The 24,902-nt window shown below is 59.0% G+C and overlaps 1 protein-coding gene across 7 annotated transcripts in view; it reads left to right on the top strand.

Moving 5' to 3' along the window:
- Nucleotides 1-22,962, top strand: part of ARAP1 (ArfGAP with RhoGAP domain, ankyrin repeat and PH domain 1) — a 40,507-nt gene extending 17,545 nt beyond the window's left edge. For 3 of the 7 annotated variants that reach the window (XM_071565156.1, XM_071565115.1, XM_071565124.1), the window contains 29 exons: nucleotides 1,462-1,531; nucleotides 1,773-1,893; nucleotides 2,009-2,214; nucleotides 2,592-2,698; nucleotides 2,781-2,980; nucleotides 3,083-3,168; nucleotides 4,298-4,480; nucleotides 5,398-5,572; nucleotides 6,995-7,129; nucleotides 7,474-7,609; nucleotides 8,058-8,160; nucleotides 8,248-8,443; nucleotides 8,764-8,809; nucleotides 9,040-9,203; nucleotides 9,505-9,717; nucleotides 10,353-10,458; nucleotides 10,687-10,834; nucleotides 11,037-11,120; nucleotides 11,280-11,348; nucleotides 11,520-11,637; nucleotides 11,915-12,028; nucleotides 12,471-12,613; nucleotides 13,169-13,201; nucleotides 14,050-14,132; nucleotides 14,561-14,611; nucleotides 14,945-15,008; nucleotides 15,179-15,334; nucleotides 16,271-16,308; nucleotides 16,492-22,962. In XM_071565156.1, coding sequence (XP_071421257.1) covers nucleotides 1,462-1,531; nucleotides 1,773-1,893; nucleotides 2,009-2,214; nucleotides 2,592-2,698; nucleotides 2,781-2,980; nucleotides 3,083-3,168; nucleotides 4,298-4,480; nucleotides 5,398-5,572; nucleotides 6,995-7,129; nucleotides 7,474-7,609; nucleotides 8,058-8,160; nucleotides 8,248-8,443; nucleotides 8,764-8,809; nucleotides 9,040-9,203; nucleotides 9,505-9,717; nucleotides 10,353-10,458; nucleotides 10,687-10,834; nucleotides 11,037-11,120; nucleotides 11,280-11,348; nucleotides 11,520-11,637; nucleotides 11,915-12,028; nucleotides 12,471-12,613; nucleotides 13,169-13,201; nucleotides 14,050-14,132; nucleotides 14,561-14,611; nucleotides 14,945-15,008; nucleotides 15,179-15,334; nucleotides 16,271-16,288 — 3,328 coding nt within the window. In that variant the 3' untranslated portion in view covers nucleotides 16,289-16,308; nucleotides 16,492-22,962. Of the gene's footprint in view, nucleotides 1-1,461; nucleotides 1,532-1,772; nucleotides 1,894-2,008; nucleotides 2,215-2,591; nucleotides 2,699-2,780; nucleotides 2,981-3,082; nucleotides 3,169-4,297; nucleotides 4,481-5,397; nucleotides 5,573-6,994; nucleotides 7,130-7,473; nucleotides 7,610-8,057; nucleotides 8,161-8,247; nucleotides 8,444-8,763; nucleotides 8,810-9,039; nucleotides 9,204-9,504; nucleotides 9,718-10,352; nucleotides 10,459-10,686; nucleotides 10,835-11,036; nucleotides 11,121-11,279; nucleotides 11,349-11,519; nucleotides 11,638-11,914; nucleotides 12,029-12,456; nucleotides 12,614-13,168; nucleotides 13,202-14,049; nucleotides 14,133-14,560; nucleotides 14,612-14,944; nucleotides 15,009-15,178; nucleotides 15,335-16,270; nucleotides 16,309-16,491 lie in introns of those variants that run through there. The other 4 variants (XM_071565132.1, XM_071565148.1, XM_071565139.1 and 1 more) reach the window with 4 other exon arrangements.
- The last annotated feature ends 1,940 nt before the right edge of the window (nucleotides 22,963-24,902 follow it).

Here is a 24,902-nt window from a genome sequence, read left to right as displayed (position 1 = left end):
CATGCAATGCCAGCCCCAAATCCCCATGTGTGCAACCCTGGCCCTGGGGCTCATGGTGTAGAGCCAGTGGGGTACAGGATAAAAACAGAGAAGGTGCTGGCGGTGTCTCTGCATGCTCCAGGGCGAGCAAGCCCAGTGGATCAGAGAGAGGCCAGTGAGCACCCAGGGAGTCACAGGCAGCCCAGGCAGCCCCAGGTAGTCCAGTGAACCTAGTGAGCCCAGTGAGCCTACTTGCCCCCATCCCAGCAGGGAACCCCCTCAAAGAGCCTGGACTCCATCTGGGGGGGCAAAAATCAAACAGGTGACCTGAAGGATATTTGGGGACTGTGTAATCTGGGCTCTGAGGAAGCCCTGAGACAGCAGTTCCACTGAGGAGCAGGAGGAGGAGGAAGCTCCCTTGTTTGCAGTAGAGCAGCTGCGCTACTGGGGAAGTGAGAGCAGCTGGAAGGTCCCTGGGAAGCTGCTCTGGCAACCTCTTGGCAGGGACTCAGAGCCTGGGAAGGCAGTGAAAGGAAAACAGGAACCCCAGCCCTCAGCATTGAACAGTATTGGTAGGTCAGAGCAGGGTGGGGGTATCTGCCCCCCAGGGACAGGGCTGAGCTCCTGCAGGGCGCAGCGAGCCCGTGGCAGAGCTGAGGGCTTCAGCACCGGATGCTGGAGGTGGTTATATAAAGGCTGAGTGCGGGGTCACGTGTGCCCATGGCCAAACACTTCCTGAGCAAACAAGCCCTTGAGTAACCACTGTGTTGCTGCCACTGCCCCAGCCCCACCAGCAGTGGGGGGCTCTCGGGGCACAGTGCTGGCTGAAGGCTGCATGGCAGGGCTTGCCAGAACTGTATGGGAAGGGGCTTGGCTTCCCTTGCAGCCCTGATGCTGCACAGATGAGCAGAGGGGTGTCATGCCTTTCCCTGTGCTGCTTGGCTGGTCTGTATGCTGGGGTGGGCAAAGGGGCCCCTGGTGGGCTCTCCTCCAGCCCTGGGGTCCTCCCTCTCTTCCGTACTCTCACCCTGATAGAGATGCCCAGCTTCTCCCTCTGCCCCTGGTGCCACTGTGCCCTTCTGGAATGTGTCACCTGGATTGAACCCTGCCTGGCTGTTAGGTCCTGAGCTGTAAACAGGGATTTTTGGAAGCTTTTAGGGGCAGCTGTTGTTCTCAGCTTCTTGTTTTAATTGGTGCCTGGAGGAAAGCTTAAAGCTCCCCCCATTGCTGTCCCCAACAGTGACACGAGGGCTGGGGACACTGTATAGGGTTGAGGGCTGGGGACAGGGCACAGGATTGAGACTGGGGACATGACACAGGATTGAGGGTGGCGGACACAGCAGAATGGAAGGCTGGGGATATGAGGCAGGATCGATGCTGAGGTGGCCCCAGGCTTTTGGCAACTGGGGCATGAACACACAAGCAGAATCGTCCAGAGTTCAAGGGCATCCCCTCCAATGGGTCCCTCTGGTCCCCTCCCAGGTCCTACATCTACCAGAAGCGCTGGGTGAAGCTTGATGCTGACTATCTCCGCTATTTTGACAGTGAAAAGGTGGGTGGACAGATCTGGGGGGGTTCAGGGTGAGAAGATGGCAGAGTAACTGCCCCAAGAGGGCCACCTTCCTCTGGGCATCCCAGCTGGGAGACATGGTTGTGCCAAGGGGCAGCATCCCAGGGACGAGCCATGGCTGGGTGCTGGGGGGAGATGTGGGATGTTGGAGCCTCCTGGACAGCTGCCCTGTCTCCCCGAGGCCACAGAGGTGAGCAGTGTGTCTCCCTACTCCCTGCCCCAGGACACCTACTCCAAGCGGCTCATTCCCGTCTCCTCCATCTCCCGTGTCACCAGCATTGGAGACCAGAAATTTGAGGTCATCACCAACAACCGCAACTTCGTGTTCCGGGCCGAGAGTGATGGTGAGTGATGGGGGTCCCTGCTGCCCGGCTGCTCCCCCTGCCCAGCCCATGGGGTGAGTCCCATTGGCTCGTGGCCCCAGGCTGATCCTAACCCATCTCCCCTGTGTCCCCACAGCAGACCGTAACGAGTGGATATGGACCCTGCAGCAGATTGCAGAGGAGCGGAAGAGCAGAGCTCTGGAGAGGCCCCTGATGTCCTTGGCCACTGACAGTGCCACGGAGCTGGCTGATAAAAGTGGTTTCCTGGAGCTGCGGGGCTTTAAGCACAAGCTTTTTGTGGTGGTGGCTGGGGACAAAGTGTTCCTCTACAAGAATGCAGAGGTGGGTAAATGGGGTGACTGTGGCACTGTGAGGGACCCTGATGCCATTTCATGGGGGACCCCTTCCGTTGTGCATACAGCCTGACCAGAGAGCAGTGAGCCAGGGCACTAAGGCCTGCCACTCCTCAAATGAGGACAGCACAGATCCCACAGGGTGGTGACCTCTGAGCTGCAGCCTCCACTCCCTGCTGGCTCTGAGCCTTGGGGTCTGCCAAGAGCTGCCCCAGAGTCTTTAGTGCCCCAGGCACCCCGGGATAGGAGCTGGGCAGGGAAGGGCCATGGTTACCCCAGCTCACAGGCACTGGATCCCGTTATCTGCCCCCAGCCCCAGAGGGGTCGCTGCTGCCCCCTCACCCCTTGCCTGTCCTCGCTCACCAGGACTATCGGCTGGGGATTGGCATCACCTACATTGAGATGAATGTGGGGAATGTTAAGGAGGTGGATCGCCGGGGCTTTGACCTCACCACGCCATACAGGATCTTCAGGTGAGCCCAGGCTGGGGAGGGGATGCCGGGGGTGCTGCCCCTCCCCAGCTGTGCTGTACCTCACCCCCATCCCCACTGGCAGCTTCTCCACTGACTCAGAGCAGGAGAAGGAGGAGTGGATGGAGGCCATGCAGCAGTCCATTGCTGAGGCGCTCTCCACCTCAGAGGTGGCTGAGAGGATCTGGGCAGTGGAATCCAACTGCTCCTGTGCTGACTGTGGCTCCCCCAAACCTGACTGGGCCTCCATCAACCTCTGTGTTGTCATCTGCAAGAGATGTGCAGGTACCTGCATCCTGGGGGCCACGAGTGGGGATCCCTAGACCTCTAGACCCCTAGACTTCTCCCACCCCAAAATGGTTCCCTAACAGCTCGTCTCACTGGCAGGGGAGCACCGAGGATTGGGCCCTAGCATTACTAAGGTTCGGAGCTTGAAGATGGACAGAAAGGTGTGGACTGAGGAGCTGATCAAGGTATTGTTCCTTCCCCACAGTGGAGCTACTGGCTGCGGGCTGAAGGCTGCTGGAGCATAGCAGGGCTTTTCAAGCCAGATCCCATCCCCCCTGAGGGGACACTGTGGTGTGGCTTGGCTGGGGAGGGGACCCTCAACAGGCTTTCATCCCTGTCCCTGGGGACCCCTGGCACCCACCCAAATATGCCATCAATGACAAGCAGCACCTGTGTGCGTACACCACAGACAGATGGTGTCTATGTGGCCGTGGGGAGATGGCTGTGGGATTGGCGTGGGGCCAAGGCAGAGCAGTCCCCGGAGCCGCAGGGCCGCCGGCGAGGAGGAATGCGTCGGTGCAGCCAGGGCCGGGAGTGGGTGGGCGGGGGGAGCTGGGATTCGTTTCAAGAGCTAACCTGGCAGCCATTTCCCGCCGGCAGAGCCTGGCTGGCTGCGTTCTTCCCGTCCATCCTGCTCAGATTCTTCATTCCTGCCTGGCGTCCCACCCGCGCAGCCCCCGCCTCCGGCACTGCCTGCTCCCCGAGCTCCCAAACGCTTCCAGCTGCTGCCTGTGGCTGCTCCTTTCCCCTCCCTTCTCTGGCAACGCTGCCTGAAACCCTTCCAGCACCCTCAGGCTTCCCGCCCGTGTTGCCCCTCTCAACCTCCGTGTGCACCCACCCCACCTCAAAGGGTTGGGGGTGCTGGCAGAGCCCCCCATGGGTGTTGAGGTGATGTGGGGGCTCTGTAAGACTGGGCTGAACCTCGTAATGGCATTGTTCAGTGTGGACAGTGGGATGGCGAGGGGCCACCAGACGCCCTTTAAATCTGTCGCTGGGGATGCTGAGCACCACCCCACCTCCCACAGCTGGGCGCTGCTTTCCAGATGTGCTTTCCCAGGGCAGGAAGCGGGATCAGTGATGGGGGCTGTTGGTTGCTGCGTGCCTGCAGTGGGTGGGTGCTCCTGCACTCTGCCCACCCAGGCTCCCCACTCCCCCTACACCACCCATAACCCGCTTCCCCCTCTGGCTCTTCCTGCATCCCACTGTTCTCCTGGGCAGCACTCCCGACCCTGCTTCCAGCAAAGCCACCCCCAAGCCACCCCTGTGCCCCAGCAGCATGGTCACATCGGTGTTTCCTTGTCCTTGTCCCTGTAGCTCTTTCAGCAGTTTGGCAATGCGACGGCCAACCAGTTTTGGGCTGCAAACGTGCCCCCCAGCGAGGCCATCGGCCCTACCAGCAGCAGCCAGCAGAGGAGGCGCTTCCTCATCGCCAAATACCGGGAGGGCAAGTACCGCCACTACCACCCGCTCTTCGGCAACCAGGAGGAGCTCGACAGGGTCAGTGGCCCCCAGGGCCGGGCACCCACATGGGGGTTCTGCCTGGGTGCTAAGTGGTGCTGAGCTGGGGTCCTGGGGCTTTTTGGGTAGTGGGGTCTGTGCCCAAGCACACTGCCCACCATCCCTGCCTGTATCCCTGCCTGTATCCCTGTATCTCTCTAGCCCCCATTGCACACCCTGAGTCCCCACTGTGTATCCCAAGCCAAAACCTGAGGTTTCCAGGGGGCACAAACCAGCTGTGGGGACAGGGTTACATCTCTTTCATGGAGCACAATCAGCTTCATGTCCAGGCTGGAGGGCTTTGTCTGGTGCGAGATGCCCCTCCCACAGCCAGACAGCCTCAGGGTTCGCCTCTCCCTGTCTTGAAAATTGTTTTCTGGTCCAGCTCTGGGCTAGATGGTGGTCAAGAGGGGCTGGGGCTGGTAGCAAACACTGGTTAAGGCAGCTTGAAAACCCTCCTCAGAGCACCTGACCAGCACCCCCAGTCTCCACCTATGTGCTGGCTGCTGGCAGGTTGCCAGACCAAGGCGTCACCGGGGAATGCCATCCTGGCACTTTGGCCCCGGCCTTCCTTTCCACCATGGCTTCAGCTCTGCCGTGGCTTTGCTGGTGTTTGCACAAGCGCTGGGGGCACGGGCAGCCGCGGGAATTCGCATGTGGGCTTGTTTGTTTTCCTACTCCGGCTCAGCCGTCCCGCCCCGCTGCTGTATGACTTCACTCTGGCTCCTTAAGGGAGGGATTCGCTGCCTGCTCCAAACTTTTTCTTCCAGTTTGAGCCTTCTTTGTCCTGGCCAGGCAGACAGGAGGGGGCTGGAGGTCTGGCAGCTCACTGCACTCACCAGGCTCCTTTCGCTGGGCGTCTCCTCCTTGTCCTCGGGAGCCTTCGGTCTCACTGCTCACCCCTGGTGCTGCTGCAGGCTCTGTGCGTGGCCGTCACCACCAGCGACCTGAAGGAGACGCAGGCTCTGCTCTTCTGTGGGGCGTCGGTGTCCTGTGACACCGGGGACCCCCAGTGCCCAACACCCCTGGCCCTGGCTGAGAGGAGTGGGCAGCGGCTGCAGATGGAGTTCCTGCTCCACAACAAAACCTCAGGTAAGGGCTGACCCCCCTGAAACCCCACCATGGGCTGAAACCCCCTGACAACATTCCTGGAGTCACTGCTGGGCTGTCCTGGGGGACACGGTTGTATTTTGAGCAATCCAAGCTCTGTGTCCTGCTCAGCAGCTTCCTGACAGGGGCCTCTCCATCTACTGGCATTGCTCTGGGTCTGTGCAGCCCAGGAGAGGAAAGAGAAGCTTTGGGGAATACCCTGTGCCCTTGGGGGGTCTGTCCCAGCTGGGAACTCAGGTCTGGAGCCCTGCTGGGGATGCAGGTTGGTGCTGCGGACACCAGGAGGGACAGGAGGCAGTATTCCCTCACCATCCTGGCACGCTGCAGGCATACCTGACAGGTCAGGGGACATGTCAGATGGGTGGTCCTCACCTCTAGCATGCCTCTGGGGTGGGGAAGTTGACCCCTTAGCCTCCCTCCCATTCTGCTGGATGTGCCCCGACACCTTCTGCCGTGAACCCGGCTCCAGGCGAGCTGATGGCTCCTGTGGAATCCACATCCTGATATAGGGTGAGCCTCTGGCCTCGGAACTCTTGGGCAGGCAGGATGGAGGTGTGGGGGTCAGCCAGCGCCTGCCGGCGCCATCACCTCCCTCCCCGCCTCGGCAGCCAAGTCTGTCCTGCGGAAGTTGGAATTCACCCAGGATTGGGGCTGGCCTGGCTGTTCCCTGACATACCAGCACTGAAGGGGTCTGGGAGAGCTGTGGGGCCTCCCAACCGCCCTGGTGAGCCAGAAAAATCCAATGCCTGAGCTTGTGCTGCTGGGACCAGCAATCTCCAGTGGAGCAGTGCTGGGATGGGGGAATAGGGTTCTGCCTCCTCCTGGGTTCCACATCTCTAGAGCTCCAGGCACCTCATGCTCTGACCTGGGCATGCTTTAGGGGTGTCCCTGTACTCCATCTCTGCTTCATCCTGGAGAAAATGGGGGATAGCTTTTGCTGCCAGGTGAGGTGCGGAAACTGAGGTAGGAGGGGCACGTGACTGTGGTCAGAGTGGGAGGCAGTGGCAGAGGCCTGGCCTGTTATTTCAGCTGCGGGGCTGTGATGCTCTGCCCTGCTCCTCCCACAGAACAGCAGGAACCCAGGACAGCCCAGGAAGGGTCTCAGAGGTAGAGGAGCCTGGTCCCCACCTCTCCATATTGTCCTGTCCCATCCCAGCTCAGTGCTTAGGGAGGGGCTCCAGGGGAGATGGAGGATGCAGGATGCTCTCCCAGTGAATAAGCCTGACACCACTGACTCCTAGGCAGCCCTGGATGTGGGGACTGGTGGTGTTCCTTGCACCCCAACTGTGATGGGAACTTGGGGTGCAGCCTGTGGGATGTGTCTTATGCCAAGATGGGGGAGACCTGGCTGCCTCATGGGCCTGGGGGTGGGGGATGCAACCCCCCATAACAGACTGCTTGCAGAGCTACCACGCCTGGAGGTGGTGGGCAATGAGGAGAAGCCCTACTCCGTGCCACTGCCCTCCGTCACCCACAGCGGCTTCCTCCACAAGACGCCCTCCATGGCCAAGCCCGTCAGTGAGCGAAAGGGCCCGGAAGGTATGTGGGGGTCTGTGAGGCAGGGAAATGGGGGTAAAGGGGACTGGGGGTCTTGGGGCCAGCCTTGAGAGAGGGAATCACACCCTCCTCTGTTCCTTCAGCCATTGAAACGAGGAAGTGCAGCGTCAGCTGGCAGTCTGGTTCCAGGGAGGGGGGTCGCATCAGGTGGGCACCCAGTGGGTGCTGCTGGACCACTCAGGCTGGGTTGGTGGGTGCTGTGGGCTGGCCAGAGCCTGGGGACTGTTGATGGGTGCTGTGGGCTGGCCAGAGCCTGAGAGCTGTTGGTGGGTGCTGTGGGTTGGCCAGAGCCTGGGGGCTGTGGGTCACTCTCCTGTGCCATGCAGAGTTCAGCCGGCGGTGGTGCACGCTGCAGGACGGTGTGCTCAGCTACTACGAGAACGACCGCAACGCTGTGCCCAACGGCGAGATCAGGGTGGATGAGATTGTCTGCCTGGTGAACAACCCACTCCATACCCATGGGTAAGGCCATGTCCTCCTGGAGCACCCCTACAGCCCCTCTGCTCCTGCAGGGCCCACTATGGGACCACAGTCCCCAACCCCACCAATGGCCCCTGAACCAAGAGGCTTTGCAAGGTGTCTGTGTAAATCATTTGCAGCCCCTTTGGAGCCTCTTTGCAATCCTTTTGTACCTTTTTGCAACCTCTTTGCAGCTGCTTTGTAATCCCTTTGCAACCCAGTTCCCACTCATTTGTAACCCCCTTTGCAGCCCCTTTGTAACACCTGTGCACAGCTTGTGCAGCCCCTATGCCACCTGTCCGAGCATGTCTGGCAGCACAGGGCTGCTGGAGGGCCCAGGGCGTGGTGGAGGGATCCCACACCACATCAGCCATTGGCAGAGCCATTGGCAGCCATGCAGCAGGATGCTCCCAGCCCTGTGGGCACCCAGGCTCCCCTTTTCCTCCTGCAGGATTGAGAGCACGTTTGAGGTGTACACTGAGGCAGAGCGACTCTACCTCTTTGGTCTGGAGAGCCCCAGCTCTGCTCGGGAATGGCTCAAGTCCATTGCCAAGGTGGGACAGGGAGGGCTGGGGTGGCTGGGGGTGCTGGTGGCAGCCAGGCACGGTAGCACTGATGGATCCCTCTCCTCCCTGCCTCAGTCCTTTGTCCATCCCTGTGCCGAGGAGCTGCTGGTGCTGGACTTCGAGCGGCTCGGCCGACTGCACTACAAGGGGGGTCTCACCCTGGAGCGCGCCCAGGAGGGCTGGTTCGCCCTGGCCGGCTCCACGCTCCACGTCTGCTCTGAGGATGGCCAGCGGCAGGAGCCCCTCCAGCTGCGCAAGCTGCAGGAGCTCTGTGCGTGCCCTTGTCCCTCCGGAGGGACCCCTGGCTGTGAGGGGGGGGTGGCCTCCAAATCCTCCCCCTGCTCAGCTTTTGGTGGAGGGCTGGTGGGTGCTGGTCCCATGGAGCTCAGTGTCCCTTGGATGAGAAAGGATGCCGCTGCTCTTCCTCCTCTCTGTGCTCTTCCTCCTCTCCATCTGCTTCTCTCCATCCCTGCTTGTTCTCCTTGGGCTGGAGCTGGACCTATTGGCACAGCCCCCCACAGCATGTGGGTCTAGGGGGTCTAGGGTGCCCGATGTTCCCATAGGTGATGAGCTCCCTGCCTTCCCTTCCAGCCATCCAGGGGGACCATGAGGTGCTGGTGCTGGTGGAGAGGCGGAGGTAAGAGGGAAGGGTCGGGGGGGGTGAAATACGCCCAGCAAAATACTGCACCCAGCCTGAGCCCCTCCTTGTTCTGGAGTGCCTTTGCCCTCCCTGCCATGACTGGGGACCCCCAAAATTGCATTTGGACCACCTGCAGGTCCCCAGGGCCAGCTTTCCTGGGGGTCATGAACATGCAGTGGGGTCTGGGGGGGTGCCTGGTCCCCTGCTGAGGCCAGGCATGCCGGCAGGACGCTGTACATCCAAGGGGAGCGGAAGCTGGATTTCCTGGGCTGGGTCCATGCCATCCAGAAGGCCGCAGGCAGCTCAGGAGACACCTTGTCGGAGCAGCAGCTGACAGAGTCGGATGTGCCGCTGCTGGTGGATCGCTGCATCGACTACATCACGCAGTGTGGTACGGGTGGGCGCCGGGGGGTGCTGGGGGAACCAGGGCATGGTGTTCAGGTCACCCCATCAGTGTGGCATGGCAGGCTGAGAACCCAACGTGCTTGTGACACATGCTTCCCTCCCTCCCTGAACACCCTCACCAGCTCCGTGGGAGGGCTCTGTTTGTAGCAGGGCTTTGGCTCCAGTCAAAAACACCTGCAGGATGGGATGCTCCACGGGATCTGGCAGTGTTTGATGAGAAGCTGTGAGCCAGGACAAGAGCCTGTCCCCCATAGAGGGCGGACTCATCCCCACTGGCTCTGTTGCAGGTCTGACATCTGAGGGCATCTACCGCAAGAGTGGGCAGAACTCCAAGACCACCAGCCTGCTGGAGGTGCTGCAGCGGGACGCGCGCCGTGTTCGTCTGAAGGAGGGCGAGCACCACGTGGATGATGTGGCCAACACCCTCAAACGCTTCTTCCGCGACCTCGGGGATGGGCTCTTCACCCGGCAGTGGGCCCCGCACTGGCTGTGGGCCACGGGTGAGCCCTGGGGGCTGCTGGGATGCCAGGAGGAGGAGGGTGGGCTACCTGGGTCTGTGCAGCCCCTTTGTCCCCTCTGTGGGTTGGGGGAACACATCTGGGCTCCACATGTTCCCCTTTGCCAGGATCTCGAGTAGTGAGGGGAGTGGAGGATGTCCACTCTGCTCCTGTACAGACCTATCCTCTGGCATGGCTGGGCCTGAACCAGCACAGACAGCCAGATCCCTTCCCTTCCGGATCTGGTCTTTGGACACTGGGGATAGATGCACCCAGTGGAAAAACAGACACAAGCTATGACCCCATGAAGCTGGGATGCTCTGGCTTCAGAGAGCTGGGGTGCTCCAGCCCTATGATGCTCAGATGCTCTAGTCCCACAGGACTGGGATGCTCCAGCCCTGTAGAGCTGGGGTGCTTTGGCCCCATGAATCTGTGGTGATCCAGCCCTGCAGAGCTGGGATGCTCCAGCCCTGACGTGCTGCAGAATCCTGCAGAGCTGGTATGCTCTGGCCCCATGAATTTGGGATGCTCCATCCCCATGGTAGGACAGGAGTGTCTGAGGTGGGGTCTACAGGGAGGGCAGTGGGGCACCTCTGTGCTCTTCCGTGTTCATCCTCTTCCCCATGTCCCTCTGGCAGCACTGGAGGACGAGGAGGCAAAGGTTGGCGAGTACCGGCAGCTCCTGGGTGCCCTCCCCACTGTGAACCGTGCCACACTCAAGGCACTCATCAACCACCTGTTCCGGTATGGCACAGATGAGCCTGGGCCCCCGAGTCTCCCTGGGGCATCCACCCATCCACTGTGGGGTCCAGGAGGGCTCTGGGCTGTCACGACATCCCTAACACTGGGGCATGGGAGAGGAATTCAGGGTCCAGCTGTGCCCGATGCCAAACCTCACGTCCTGGCATGGGGGGCTGAAGGAGGGATCCCGGGGGAGCTCTGAGGCAGGAAGCTTCATAGTGTTCCCCACAGGGTCCAGTGCTTCTCTGGGGAGAATCAGATGAACACGCACAACCTGGCCATCGTCTTTGGACCCACACTTTTCCAAACGGATGGGAAGGACTACAAGGCAGGTCGTGTGGTGGAGGACCTCATCAACCACTATGTGGAGATCTTTAACGTAGGTTCACCCTTGGGTCAGGTCAGTGTTCGGACATTCCTAGGAGATGGGGAGGTGGAAGGAGGAGGAAACTGGGTCTGCTCTGCCTACAGACATCTCTGTGCTTTGGAGATGAGGGAGGGGGGACCATGTCTTTTCAAACCCTGGAAGCCCCAAGCCTGGAGCCAGGGTGGTTTGGTCAGCCCTGTGGCTTCTCTGGCAGGTCAATGACCAGGAGATGAAGAAGCAGCAAGATGAAATCATGGCCATCATGAAGATGCGGGAGGCGTCATCCAGCGGAACACAGGTGGGTGCTGGATATGAGGACCTCTTCACCTGGGGCCCCCAGTGCCTGCTGTGACATCTCCTGGAGATGGCCCTGGGCAGGGCATGTCCATGCTGGGTGGGGAGGTTTTGCCCATGCACAGAAAGCTGTAAGTTGAAGCACTTTCCTGTTGCCCTCCAGCAAGCTGGGGACTTCATCTGCACCGTCTACCTGGAGGAGAAGAAGACAGAGACAGAGCAGCACGTCAAAGTAAGCAGAGGGGTGGAGGGCACAGAGGCTGAAGTGGGGAGAGGGACCCCCTCGATGTGTACCCAAGCCCTTGTGGTGCGATGAGGACACACGCTGAGCTGGCACCTCTGTGGCATGAGGATGGAAGGGCCCTGGGCACCAACTGATGAAGACATGCCCACTCCCTCCCAGATCCCAGCTACCATGACAGCTGAGGAGCTCACCTTTGAGATCCTGGACCGGAGGAAAATTGTCATGAAGGAGAAGGACTACTGGAGCTGCTTTGAAGTGAATGAGAGGGAGGAGGCAGGTTGGTGCAGGGATGTGAGACCAGTGATGAGGACAGGAATGGATATGGAGATTGGGATACAGATGGGGATGAAGACAGAGATGGAGATGGGAGTGGAGTGGAGATGAGGATGGAAAAGATGATGAAGATGATGGAGATGATCATGTAGATGGAGGGAGGATGGATGTGGGGATAGAGATGCAGATGGAGATGTGGATCAATACAGGAAAAGGTGTGCAAAAGCTGGGAGCTGGCCCTGGGCGTCCTGTCTGAGACCTGCCTGTCCCCTGCCTGACAGAACGGCCCTTGCACTACTCGGAGAAAGTCCTGCCCATCCTGCATTGCCTGGGGACAGAGAGTTACCTGGTAGTGAAGAAGCAGATGTCCATGGAGAACATGCTCATCTACCTTGGTGAGAGCCAGAGGCCAGTCTGGGCAGGGACAAGGGGGATGGGTTGGAATGGGGATGGGCAGGGATGGGGGCACAGAGTGGAGTGGAGGGAATGGGGAAGAACATGGGAACAGGGAAGGGAGTGTGATAAGATGGGATGGGAATGGGGAAGGGGATGGGATAGGATGGGATGGGATCCACGGAAGTGGAGTAGGCACCAGAGCACCAGACCAGTTAGCACATGGCTGGGAGCCTTCTGATACAGGGTCACCAATGAATGCTGTGCCCAATGCAGTGCAGGGGAGCTGGCCCTGCCTGCCCTGCCTGGGCTGGGCATAGAGAGGCAGTGCTGGCAGCCTTGCAGCAGCCGGGGGGCTGCTGTAGGGTCTGGCTGCACCCTGTGCCCTTCCTGGGGGGCCTGACCCCCATGGGGGGCCGGAGCCGCTCAGGCACATGCCCCCAGCCAGCAGAGTGGGTGACTGCAAGCACGGCATGATGAAATTCCGGGAGGAGAGGAACCTGCTGGGGCTTGGGCTGAGCACCGGCTTCCACGACCGCTACTTCATCCTCAACCACTCCTGCCTGCGCCTCTACAAGGAAGTGCGGGTGAGTCCTGCCTGCTGCCTGCCCTGCCCCTGCCTTCCCTTCCCTTCCCCTCCCCGCCCTGCCATGCTGTGACTGTGTGGGGCATTCGTGAGGACATGAGACCCATGTGGGCCGGCATCACTCCAGCAGTACAGGCAGCAATGGGGCTGGCATGGCATGGGCAGTGCAGGCAGCAATGGGGCTGGCATGGCATGGGCAGTGCAGGCAGCGATGGGCAGTGCAGGCAGCAATGGGGCTGGCATGGCATGGGCAGTGCAGGCAGCAATGGGCAGTGTGGGCAGTGCCAGGTCTGACCCCAGAAATGCTGATCCCAGAGCCAGAGTTTCCCAAAGCAGATCCCAGAACTCCTGGTTGGTGCCAGGGCTGAGGGGAGCACACTGGCATCGTGACCGTGCTGGGACAGCCACTCCCCACCCCTGGTTCCTCTGCCCTCCCCGATATAACAGTGCACTCTGGCACGTGGCTGTTCCCTCCCCATGCCCTGCCCATGAGCACAGGGGAGGCTGCAGGGAGGGGACCCCATCCCTGCTTTAACCGCTCTCCTCTGTTGAACAGAGCCTGAGGCAGCGAAGCCCCCCCTTGGAGAGCGTGAGTAGAGAGGGGAGTGGGGGCTCAGCTGGGCTGCAGGGGCTCCTGCACCCTCTGCCCTTACAAGCCTGCCCAGGGTTCATCCCAGATCCAATGCCACAGCATGCATGTGCCAGTCACCGGAGCTGGTCCCGGTGCTACCATCCCTCTCCGTTAGCCTCTGGAGTTATCCGGTCCCTCTGGTTTGAGGGTCCTGCAGCCCTTCACTCCAGGCAGCCAGAACTGGGCCTGGAGAAGGGGCTGGAGAGGATGGGGATGGGCCGAGCTGCCTCCCCATCCCGCAGGCATTGGATCGGGCTCTTGTAAGCCAACGCTTCTTGCAAATGAACGTGGACGGGGATCCCCAGGGTCCACAGCGTGGTCCCTGGGGTTCCAGGGTGTGGCAAAGCACAACCAGCACGGGAGGGTCCTCGTGCCATGCCATGATGGCAGAGTGGCATTTAGGAGTATGGTCCAGGCAGGGTGGGGCTGGGACCAGCACTGCCATGGCAGTGGCCTTGGTGCTGAGGAGGGGTGTGACATGAGATGGACTTGGGAGGTGTTTAGTGACGGGCTCTTGAGACCCTGTCACAAGGTGCCAGCTCTGAAGGCAACTGTCATTGCCCCTGGGACACTGTGCCCCAGGGACAGGCCTTCTGTGTCCCTTTCCTTCTACCTGTGGCTCTTGCCGTGGGTGATGGACACCTGCTCTGCCCTATCCTGTGCTTCACCCTCGTCCCTGTCACCACATCACCCTGTGTTTTCCTCCCTGTGGAAGGATGGACCCCATCCCAGCACCAGTGGGGACTCTGGTGGGTGGGGACAGGTCTGGCAGCCACCAACCTGGTGCTGGTTCCCTGTCCCCCCAGAGTCACAAGCCTGAGAAGGAGTGGCCTGTCCGAAACCTGAAGGTCTACCTGGGCGTTAAGAAGAAGCTTCGGCCCCCGACGTGGTGAGCAGCAAAGGGGTGGCTTGTGGGGCTAGGCACAGAGCTGGGAGAAAGCCTGGGGCTGAGGATGGAATGGGAATGGGGATGAGGACAGGAATGGAGATGAGGACGGGGACAAGGACAGGGACAGTTTTGGCTGCCGGACCCGTCCCCTGCTGGCCGGCCCTCCTGCCACCAGGTGTCAGAGCAGCCCCGCGGGACGCGGCTGCAGCCCGATGTCACCAGCGAGGACTGAGCACCCAGCCCTGCCCCCTGCCCCTGTCCCCAGCCCTGTTCCCGGCGCTGTCCCCTGCCCAGTCTCTGTCGTCAAGGGGTTTGTAGGAGGGGTTGCAGGGACAGGAGGTCGCAGGGATGGGGGTTGGTAGGGATGATGCCAGCAGAGGATGACAATGTGGGATGTTGGAGTTCATGTTTTCACTCCTCTTTTCCAGCTGGGGCTTTACAGTCTTCTATGAAAATGAGAAGCATGAGAAGCAGCAATGGTGAGTGAAGGTGACACAGGAGCACTAAACTCATTCCTGGGGCAGACAAACATGCAGTGGCTCTCTGGAGCTGTGTCAGGGGGAGATGGGGAATCATAGAGTCAAGAAATGGTTTGAATGGGAAGGGACCTTGAAGACCATTCAGTCCCACCCCCCTGACATGGGCTGGGACATTACAGGCTGGCTGAGCACCCATGCCCCCAGACCCTGTGGCTGTCCCCTTCAGTTCCCTGGGGTCTCATGCAGAGCAGTGGCTGAGGTCCTTGGAGCAGTCAGAGGGGACACCCACTGCCTCCACCATCTCCTCTGGCTGCTGACACTGTGTCCCCACAGGTACCTGTGCTGTGACACCCAGGCCGATCTGCGGGAGTGGTTTGCCACCTTCCTCCAGGTGCAGGTAAGGGAGTGGCCAGATGATCACTCCCTGCAAAAGCGGGACACTGCATGGGGAACAGCCCTGGAGGGACACTTGGCCAACAGGGAAACCCTTTGGGGTATCCAAGGGCATCCCAGGGCAAAAGGGGTGGCCGAGTCTCCAGTCTCCATCCCTGTCCCCTCTGTCTGCAGAACGGGGGGGCCCTGTGGCCCTCGGAGCGCCCCAAGATGCGGGCGGCACGGCCTCAGCAGGACGCCAGGTTGGGTAACATCTCCCTCATCCCGCTGCGGGGCAATGAGAGCGAGATGAGGAACAGTGTGGCTGCTTTCGCTACTGACCCCCTAACCGTGAGTGATCTGGGGGCACCGGTGGCCCTCCATGTGGGGCTGCATCCCCCCTGCATCACACCCCGGGGGTGTCCTGGTCCCCAAACCTGGGGGGGGTGGCAGAATAACCTTGCTCCCATCTCTGCTCCCATTCCTTATGTACCATGTCACCTCCAGTCACCCCAGAAGGATCTGGGAGGAATGGCTGATCCTCTGGGGGGCCTGTGGAGGGGTCTCCTGGGTCCAAGGGTGTCCCAAACCATGTGATGCAAGAAGAGAGGATGCTGCCATGCTTCTGATTTTTCCTCTAACAAGAGTGGGTTTTCTGTCCTGGTCACAAATCGGCTCCTAATCCCGCTGTCTGTCTGTCTGCACCAGCTGTCCTGCCCAGGGACTGTCCTGTTTTGGGTGTCCCCCCACCACATGGGTGCTGATGCTGGAGTCCTGCCCAGCCATGGGGCTGGCAGTAGGACAGAGATGATCCCACTGTCCTGGAGCCAATCTCCTGGGGCCTTGTTGCTGTTATAAATCTGGGGGCACAGCCACGCTGGGGAAACCCACCACTGGCATGGTTGGGTATCACTCAGTGGGCACCCAAGGGCAGCAAACAGCATCCTTGCTGCTCTGGGACCCCCACCCAGGCTCAGGTTTATAACAGGGGGCAGCAGCAAAGCCCCCCCCAGGGCTTTGCTGTGGGCTGTGCTTCGCAGTGTGCATGTGCTGGTGTGGGCTGGGACAGGGGACCAGCACACCAGGGCTCCCAGGGACAGGGAGTGTGTCCCCTGCTATGGGGCCAGCATGGGGAGGGGTACTGGCACCACAACGACCTTGGGGGGCCATGGTTTTCTTTGCTGGGGCTTTTCCCTGTGTCCCCCTGGGCACCATGCTGCCAATGATGCCCAGACATGGAGAAGAGGCTGAGGATGAAGGGTGACCTGTCTGCCCCTCTGTTCCCAGCTCCTGCGGAACGTCTGAGCTGGAGAGCTGACATGCCAGTGAGTGTCCCCCCTGCCCATGCCCCCTACCTAGACTTGGTGGCAGTGGAAGCTGATGGCTGTGTCTGGCCTATTGCTACCCCATCTTGGGGACATGGCACGGCTCCCCCACAAGGTGGGAGGGTGGTGGAAGTGGCTTCCCCATCACCTTCAAGGACCATTTACTGTCCACTTGTGCCATAGGTTCATGTCCAAGTGGTGCAGCCCTTGAGGTCCTGCTCCAGCCCTGCATTCTGGCACCTGCCAGGGATCCTGTCACCTCTGGAGCCTCCAATGGACCCTCTCATCTTCTGCCACGGTGACCCATGGGCAGCCAGGAGTGGAGATGGCAGTGAGGCCACCCACCTCCCAGTGGAGCTGGGCTCAGGAGCAATGGCCAGGCAGCCCCTGGGGTCCCTGCCCCCTGACCCCACTCCCTGGGCCCCAGCTGCCTTTGGCCACCACTTTGTCTCCCAGCTCTGAGTGAACAGACAGAGCCCGGCTGGGGGCTGCTGTCGGGGACTTCTACTTTTCCTCCTCCATCCCCTATTTTTAAGTCTTTCTCTTCTAAAATGACAAGGCAAGTGGGACCCGCCCTTCCCATGGGATGCAGGACCCGCCCTTCCCCATGGGATGCATACCTGGCCCTAGGCGTCGGTATTATCATGCTCCTGTCACTCCTGGGGAATGGTCTTCTCCATGCCGGGCAGGGAAGGGTGACAAGAGCCTCAGCATCCCCCTGAGACTGGGAAGAGGGTGCACCTGGCCTCTGTCTCCCATCCATCAGAGTGCAGGTGGCAGGAGCAGCCCCTGCTACCCATTGCTGCCTCTTGACAATATTAAAGGTCTTGAGAAATGGAGTGGGGGTGTCCCAGTCTCTGCCAGCCACACAGGGCAGGGGGCACCAGGAGCTGGCAACCCTGTGGGTGCAGAGGGACAGTCCTGGATGCAGCCACTGGGTGTTTGCCAGAGGGTGGGTGATGCGATGGAGAAGGCGGTAAGCTGCCCTTTTGGGGACAAAGCAGTGGCACCTTGGTCCAATGATCCTGTGCCAGGATTGCTGACTTGCTGGTGCAGCCAGGACTCTGTGCCGGTACTGGGGTCAGGATTTGTGCTGGACTGCCACCGTGGGTCACCAGGGCTGGGTGAGAGCCACCAAGAAATACTGGTGTGCATGGGCATGGGGTCCTGCAGCATGAGACACAATGGGCATTTCAAAGCCAGAGGCTGGGAACTACCTCCTTGGATCATGGCAGCCCTGGGAATTCCTGCCCACAGCCCATGGCTGGTGCCTTGCACTGCCGCTGCCTGCCACTGCCTGTAATCCTGGAACTTGCTGAGTAAACTTCAAGCTCCACCTGGGGATGTGGAGATGCAGGGATGCAGGAATGCTGGTCCCCAGGGATGCAGAGATACGGGGATGGATGGATGGATGGATGGATGGATGCAGGGCACCGGGAGCATCTCTCCCTGCTGAGTTGCCTGCGGCAGCCCTGGATGGAGGTGTCCCTGCACCCCCTGCTCACGCTGAGCCCCTCCCGGGGCTGTCGGTGAGTCATGCGTGGGAGCACGAGGGGTGTCAATCTCCCGTGGGCGCTGCTGGGTGCGGGATTGTGGTGGCGGCGCTAGCGGCATCACCTGCAGTGCTGGCAGGGCTGGAGGAGGCCCTGGAGGGAGGGAGAGGGGAGGCACTTGTGTCCCCACTGCCCTCCGAAACCAGCACCCCTTCAAGCCTCGTCTGCACCAGTGTGTGGCTCTAGTCTGTCATTGCTGTGCCAGGGTGAGAATCTAAGTGTTGGGGAGTGGGGAGGAGCCTCCACCATCCCTAGCTCCATGACCCCTCTCTCCTGCTGTGCCAGGCAGTCCTGTGAGGCTTCTGATGCTCAGGGCTCTGTGGGCAGGGAGCAGGTGCCTTGGACCAAACCCTGGGGAGATGCCATGAAATGCCGTTAGTGCTCAGCTTTGTTCAGATACTAATCCATCCATTCACCAGTCCATACACTCATTCCTCCCCCCTATCCCGCCATCCATCCTTCTCAGCAGCCTACCTGTCCCTCTGGCCATGCAATTGTCCCTCTAATCTTCCTCCTTCGCACTCTTTCACCACCAGCTGTGCCCTGCTCTGCTCAAAGAGCTGAGCGAGCTCTTTCTGGCTCCCAGCTAGCCAAGCTTCCATCCAGGGCTGGGTCTGCCTGCCTGCATCCCCTAAAAGACCAGGGGGGCTGAGTGTGAGTGCAGCAGGAGGATGCTGGAAACCTCTCTGGGTCTGATGAGCATGAGGCTTGAGATTCCCCCTCCTCTGTCCTTGGTGGAAGGGATGAACAGGGAGCTACTGGTGGTCCACCTGAAGGGATCTGGAAGTGGGCAGGGGGTGCCAGGATGCAGCAGTGGTGCTGGGAACCCCCATGATCCCACAAGCATGAGCTTTGGGGATCCCTTCACTTCCATCCTGGGTTTTTGGGGAAGGGAGGGGTGGGGAACTGTTGACAACCCATTTGAGGGGACCCAGGAAGCAGCAGTGATACTGGGAACCCCCTGCCCTGATGTCGTCCAGCCCAGTGAAGGCAGGAGGGGGTCAAGACACTGTGCAGCACCAGCACCACGGCTGCACTGAGCTGATGCAGGGTTGCCCTGCGGAGGGATGGATCAGCCAGGAGCCTGTCACTCCAGAGCGGGATGGATGGGGCCTCTCTCCAGCTCTTGCTATACATAGCACTGAGGAGGCGAGTGCCATGTGACACCCCACATCGGCAAGTGATTAATTGCAGAGACATTTACAAACAACTTAATAAACCCCAGCATTGTAGGGGGTTGGGCATGTGAGAATGTCTTCTGGTGCCTCCACAGCCACCAGCTGGGATCCCACTAGGACCTGTCTGGGACCCACTGCCTCTTCCTGGGGTGCCGGAGCCCTTGGCACATGGCAGAGCTGGCACTGTGCCTGTCCTTACCCATGGTCTGGTGGTGGTGGGAGCATCAATGACCTCATGTGCTGGCACAAGTATTAGATGAATGCCAGGTTTGAGTCATGGTGACAGTGCTGCCATTCCTGGTTGCTGCCATTCCTGGGTGCTGCCATCCCTGGGGTGCTGCCATCCCTGAGGTGCTGCCATCCCTGGGGTGCTGCCTTCTCTGTGTGTTGCCTCTTGTGAGGGGGACACTCCACACTCACCCTCCTCGTCGTGCGTACCCTGAGGAGCCAGGTAAGGCCTGGACAGCCTGGTGTGATGCCACAGCCACCCCATGGCACCACTCTGGGTTATCTCCATGGGTCCTTCCCTTCATCTGCACCCACAGCAGCTCAGCCCCCTACTCCATGTCCTACCAAGTGGCTTCTACCCCTGCACACCCCCTCAGTAATGAACTCAGCAGATTATCGGCTCCCAGGTTTAATAGAGAGCAGCCACACTCTAGTGGACTTTAAACCAGTCATTATTCCATCAGCGGCTCCATTAAACTGTCACTGGATTTTCCCAGCCTTTCTCCCATTATTTTTCACTTTTCCTCTCCTCCTGCCTTTTCCCCATCTATCTGTGCAGCTGCCACCCCACTGCAGGTACTTCCTCTGCTGTCAGTTTATCTATCCAGAAAATGGGCTTAGGCTGGGTGAGGAATTTGGGTAAACCAAATCAGGATTTTCCCATTTGGGGGACCTTCCCCAGTGGGCACAGGGACCACTGAGCACAAGCAGCTCCCAATCCCCTGCTCAGCAGAGGCCAATGGTGTCTCTGCGTCCCAAAGCACTGAGGTCTGGCACTGGAGGAAGGATGCTCCAACTGATGGCTGTTTTGTCACTTCTGTTGCAGCACTGGTCTGAGCAGGAGCTGGGTTTGTCTTTCTCCATTAAGCAGAGGTTAATTTGCATTTATTTAAAAATAACAGAGCTTTCAATCTCTCTGTTACCACTGGAACTGTGATGCTCCTGGGTTGTCAGTCCAGATATCCCTGCTGTGTCCCTGTCTGGGCTGGGCACGGAGCTGAGGAAGCAGGACAGGTTCCCCAGGGAGATGTGAGCAGATAGAGAGAATCACTGACTTGGCATCCTGCTGGCTGCTGCATGTCCCCTGGGTTACAGCCCTGCTTCCCTTTGCTCTCCAAGTTTTCTTGAGATGGGGAGAAAGAAGAATGAGGTTTTCAGGGATGGTGGGGGGACTGGATCTACCCCTGGGCTGTAGAAGGGATCTGAAGCATTTCTGGAGCATCCCTGGACATCCTTCCCTGGGTGGAAGCTGCAGACAAGCTCCCACAGTGTGCCTGGCTCTGCAATTCCATGCATCCAAACACATGCACACACTCTCAGGTGCACATATATGTATTTATCTCACCTAAATACATGCCCAGGTGAGCAGCAGCTCCATGCACATGTGGCCCTGCACCCCTGGATGATGTCACCCCACCTCCGTGTGTGCTGCTGCTGGAATAACAATGAGCTTTGGCTCACTGAAGACAAGGAAGATGGCAAGTCCCAATCTTCAGTGTTCATAGAGCTCAGGCCTTTAATCAAAGGAAAAAAAATGAAATAAAGAAAAAAAAAAGCAAAACAATGAAATAAAGGAAACCAATAAAATAAAGAGAAAATAATAAAAAGTAGATGTAAACCTAAAAAATCGCTGGGAGTTTATATATCAAAAAATATAGGGAAAAACAGCTCTTTGAGGAGAATCACTTCAAATTGGCTATTTATCGGTGCAGCATCCTGCCGGGAGGTTTCCATGGCTACCTGGCAGCCAGCAGCCAGGGCGGCAGCGTGCCAGCCCCATGTGCCACACCGCGTGTCCCCGCGGTCCCCCTCTGGGGACAGACCTTTGTGCTGCACCGCACCTGAGGCTGCAGGTGTTGGGCAAACCCCACCGCCCTCAGCCCTGCCGTGGGGAGCTGCCCCAAAGGCCAGACCCCGAGGGCTGGTGTCCACCTGGGGAGATGTCCAAGGGGCTGGAGGGGGGCAGTGGAGGCACAGTGGGAAGGGGATGCCCTCACAGAACCCCTGTGTGCACTGGCATGGCTGTGGTGAGATGACCAGGGGATGGGGTTATCCCAACCAAGACCCCTGTCCTTCCGGGAAAGGACCCTATAGCTTTAGAGGGGAATTCCCAGTTTGCTGAGCTTTGTGACTCCAGGTTTGACGTGTCTGGTGCAGGGCTGGGTTGGGAATGGCCCACAGGACACGTGGCATATCCATGTCTCTGCTCCAAGCCCTGTGGTCATTAAACTGTGGGGCTCCAGGGGATTGATTCCACAGGGAATTCATTGCCTTTTTCCTGCTGGAAAGAAATATCTAAGAGCTTGTTTGCAGTTCAGAGTGCAGAGCTGAGCCTGAACCTGGGAGGGGAGGTGAGGGTGCTCCAAAGTCACTTCTGCAGCCCCAAGGAACACTGAGTTCCCCCATCACCCCTGGAAACCTCGTCCCTGCTTTTCCCCACCCCAAGAAGCCCTGGAGCATGGTGGGGAGCAGGGCTGTCACCCAAGGGACAGATGCTGCCACCTTGGGAATGGCATCACGGGGACATTGCTCCAGACTTTGGTCTCGGGGATATATCAGACTATGGGAGGTGGGAAGCATTTGAGGGGCAATGAAAATGGAGGTTGGAGAGGGGGGACAGAACGTGCCCCCGTGCCCGGTACTGGCCGTGAGTGCCTCACCCCCCTGGCTCAGCACCGGACAAGGTCACCAGCGTGACGTCCTGAGCGATGGAGCCGGCGGGTCCCTGTCCCCTCCCGCACACGGCTGACAGATGTGACCAGGCAGGGGATGCTGGGAGAGGCCGGAGGGCAGGTTCAGTGACAAGTGCTGGATGGGGCCGCAGGAGCTGCCACCAGCCGCCCTCCTGCTGCCCTGTCAGTCCCAGGGGCCCGTGGGCAGAGGGGGCTGCAGGTAGGGGCCTAAGGGAGGCTGCTGGCACCAGCTTGCAGTGGTGTGCTGCCTGATTCAGCTCTGCCACCCTTCCACTTCCCCATCCCTCCACTTCCCATCTTTCCCCTTCTTGTTCCCCCTTTCCCATTCTCCTTCTTTCCCCTCCTTTCCATTTCTTTCTCCTTCTTTCTCCTTCTTTCCCCTTTCCTCTCCCTTTCCCCTTATTTTCCCTTCACCATCTTTCCCTTCCCCCTTTTTTCCCTTTCCCTCTCCAAACCTCATTTCCAAATCATGGGAAAGCCCTTGCCCCCTCAGGGTACCCAAGCCCCTTCCTGTGGTTATGATCTGGTTATTAAAATTATAAGGGAGATGCCTCTGCCTAAATTAAGGTGCAAAGTCAAAATGTTAATATTAAATAACCATTTCAATCTCTCTCAGGAATTCAGGAGCTCCATCCCAGTCAGGCAAGCTGGATCCCAGCCCTGCCACCACAGTTGCAGAGCTCCAGCACCTTTCCTCCCAGCAGCACCAAACCCGGGCGGCTCTGGCATGGGATGGGTGAGCACTGGCGCCAGCATGTCCCTGGTGTGGGGATGTGATGGGAATGCTGCTCCCCAACAACCCCCAAACAGCTCCCTGGGACCCCCATCCCCACCCAAAAACATACATGGAAGGTTTCTCCCTGCCCTGCCCACATCATGGTGAAGCTGTTGGACCTGTGTATGTGAGGAATAATTTTCCAGATCACTGTAAATTTCTTTCCTTTTTTTTTCCTTTGAGAACAGCTTGTACCGACCTTGCAATAAAAACAAGGCTTCGGGTTCCTCTGTGTGTTTTTTTCTGTTCTTTATCTGTTCCCAGGATAAATGTCAATGAAAATGGAAAAGCTTTTCTCCGTTTCACTGTTTTGCTCCTTCCCTGAAAGAGTCCTCAGGTTTGAGAGGGAAAATGGTGGAAAAATCAGAGAGGGAAACAAAAACCCTAGAAATTGCTGAAATTAGAACTTTCTCATGGATATTTCTATGGGCATGGCAGGAACAGGAGGGATTAAACAGACACGTAGATATGGCACTTGGAGATGTAGTTTAGTGGTGGGCTTGGCAGTACTGGCAGAGCAGCCGGATTTGGTGGTCTGTGAGGGCTTTTCCAACCTTAGTGATTCTGTGGTTCCATAATTCAAAGCAGGAAAGTGCAGCAAGGCTCGGACCGTCCCAGGAAGCTGGGCTGGGTATGTCCAGAGGAAGGAAGGATCTCCTTGGATGCACAGCATGGGAGCTCACAGCTCTGAGCGTGATGTAGAGCCCATTTGTAGGGAACGTATCCCCAGAGCAAATTGCTTTGTATCAGCAAATACATCTCCATTAGCGCTGGAATTGGTATCCTGCACAATGTGCACTCGAGGACAAAGCCTGGCTATTCAGAGCTCACAGAATTCAATCCTGTGGCTGAGGATTATCAGCAGAAGGCAAAGCAAGGCTTGTTTCATATTCACACCACAAATACCGGTATGAAGGCACAGAGCTGGAACACTGCCCTCGGAATGCTGACAGCACTTCACCTTCCTGGCAGTAAATAGAGACATGCAGCCCATGTCAGGGCCCAGTGCAGGATCACCAGCAGCTCCAGCAAAGAGAAACAAGGGAGACGCATAGGAGACACTGTGTTGGACTCCGCCAGGACCCTGTCCTGCCAGCCAGGAGGTCAGGATAAGGTGACCCCATCAGATGCACCAGGAGAAAGTTTCTTGGTGTTTCTCACTGGCCATCACTGGGGCCTCACTCCTGTGAGATGGATGGATGAAGCCCTGGCTTGATCTGCCTCTCAGCAGCAGGTTGGACCAGGGAAATCCACGCCCTATAGCAACTCCACTAGACAGGGGACATCATAGGGAGGGGACAGGCCACTGCAGCAAGCACCCCCATTGTCAGGCACATTCCTCCTACTCCCCAAGGGGTGGAAGGGCTGCCTGTGCTGTCCACCCAGAGATGCCCACCCAGTGAAGTCCACCCAGCAGTATCCAGTCCCAGTGATGTCCACCCAGCAATGTCCACCTAGAGATGTTCACCCAGTGATGTCATCCTGGATGCTTCCCAGCAAGAACAAGCAGGGATTTATCTGTCAGTCTCCAGCCCATGGAGACCTCAGGGCAGGAGATCTGCAGGCTCAAGCTGTGGGGTCACTCCTGTGGTTGGGACCTCCTTGTGGGCAGGAACCCACTCTTGAACAGGGACCTGCCTGTGGGCCGGTGGTGTCCAATATTACAGAATCACAGAACTGTGATTTGGAAAAGCCCTCTGAGACCATCAGGTTCAACCATTACCCCAGCACTGCCAAGCCCACCACTTAACCCTTGTCCTCAAGTGCCACATCTCCATGGCTTTTAAATGCCCCCAGGGATGGTGACTGCAGTGCCTTGACAACCATATTGTGGAAGAAATTGTCCCTAATATCCAATCTAAATCTACTCTGGCACAACTTGAGGCAATTTCCTCTTCCAGAAGAGGAAATATATTGCTCAATGCCACTCAGTGCCTTTGGGAAAGCAACCTGCCAGTCAGGTGCTGCCTAGTGCTGCTCAGTGCCCCTGGGACAGGGACCTGTGGGACCAGGGCTGCCGCTATCGCTGCGTGCTGCCCACATCCCCAGGTAGCCGCACAGACGGGGCTTGCGGTCCGGGCCAGAGGCGCCTGGAGGGACGGGTGCGGCGCAGGGAGGGCAGGGCCGGTGCGGCTCCCCAGACAAAGGCGCGGCGCCCCCGGCGCGG

Source organism: Pithys albifrons, chromosome 1 (assembly GCF_047495875.1).
Source record: "Pithys albifrons albifrons isolate INPA30051 chromosome 1, PitAlb_v1, whole genome shotgun sequence".
Lineage (NCBI taxonomy): Eukaryota > Metazoa > Chordata > Aves > Passeriformes > Thamnophilidae > Pithys > Pithys albifrons.
The sequence above is the reverse complement of the archived record's forward strand: the minus strand, read 5'-3'. Positions and strand labels throughout refer to the sequence as shown.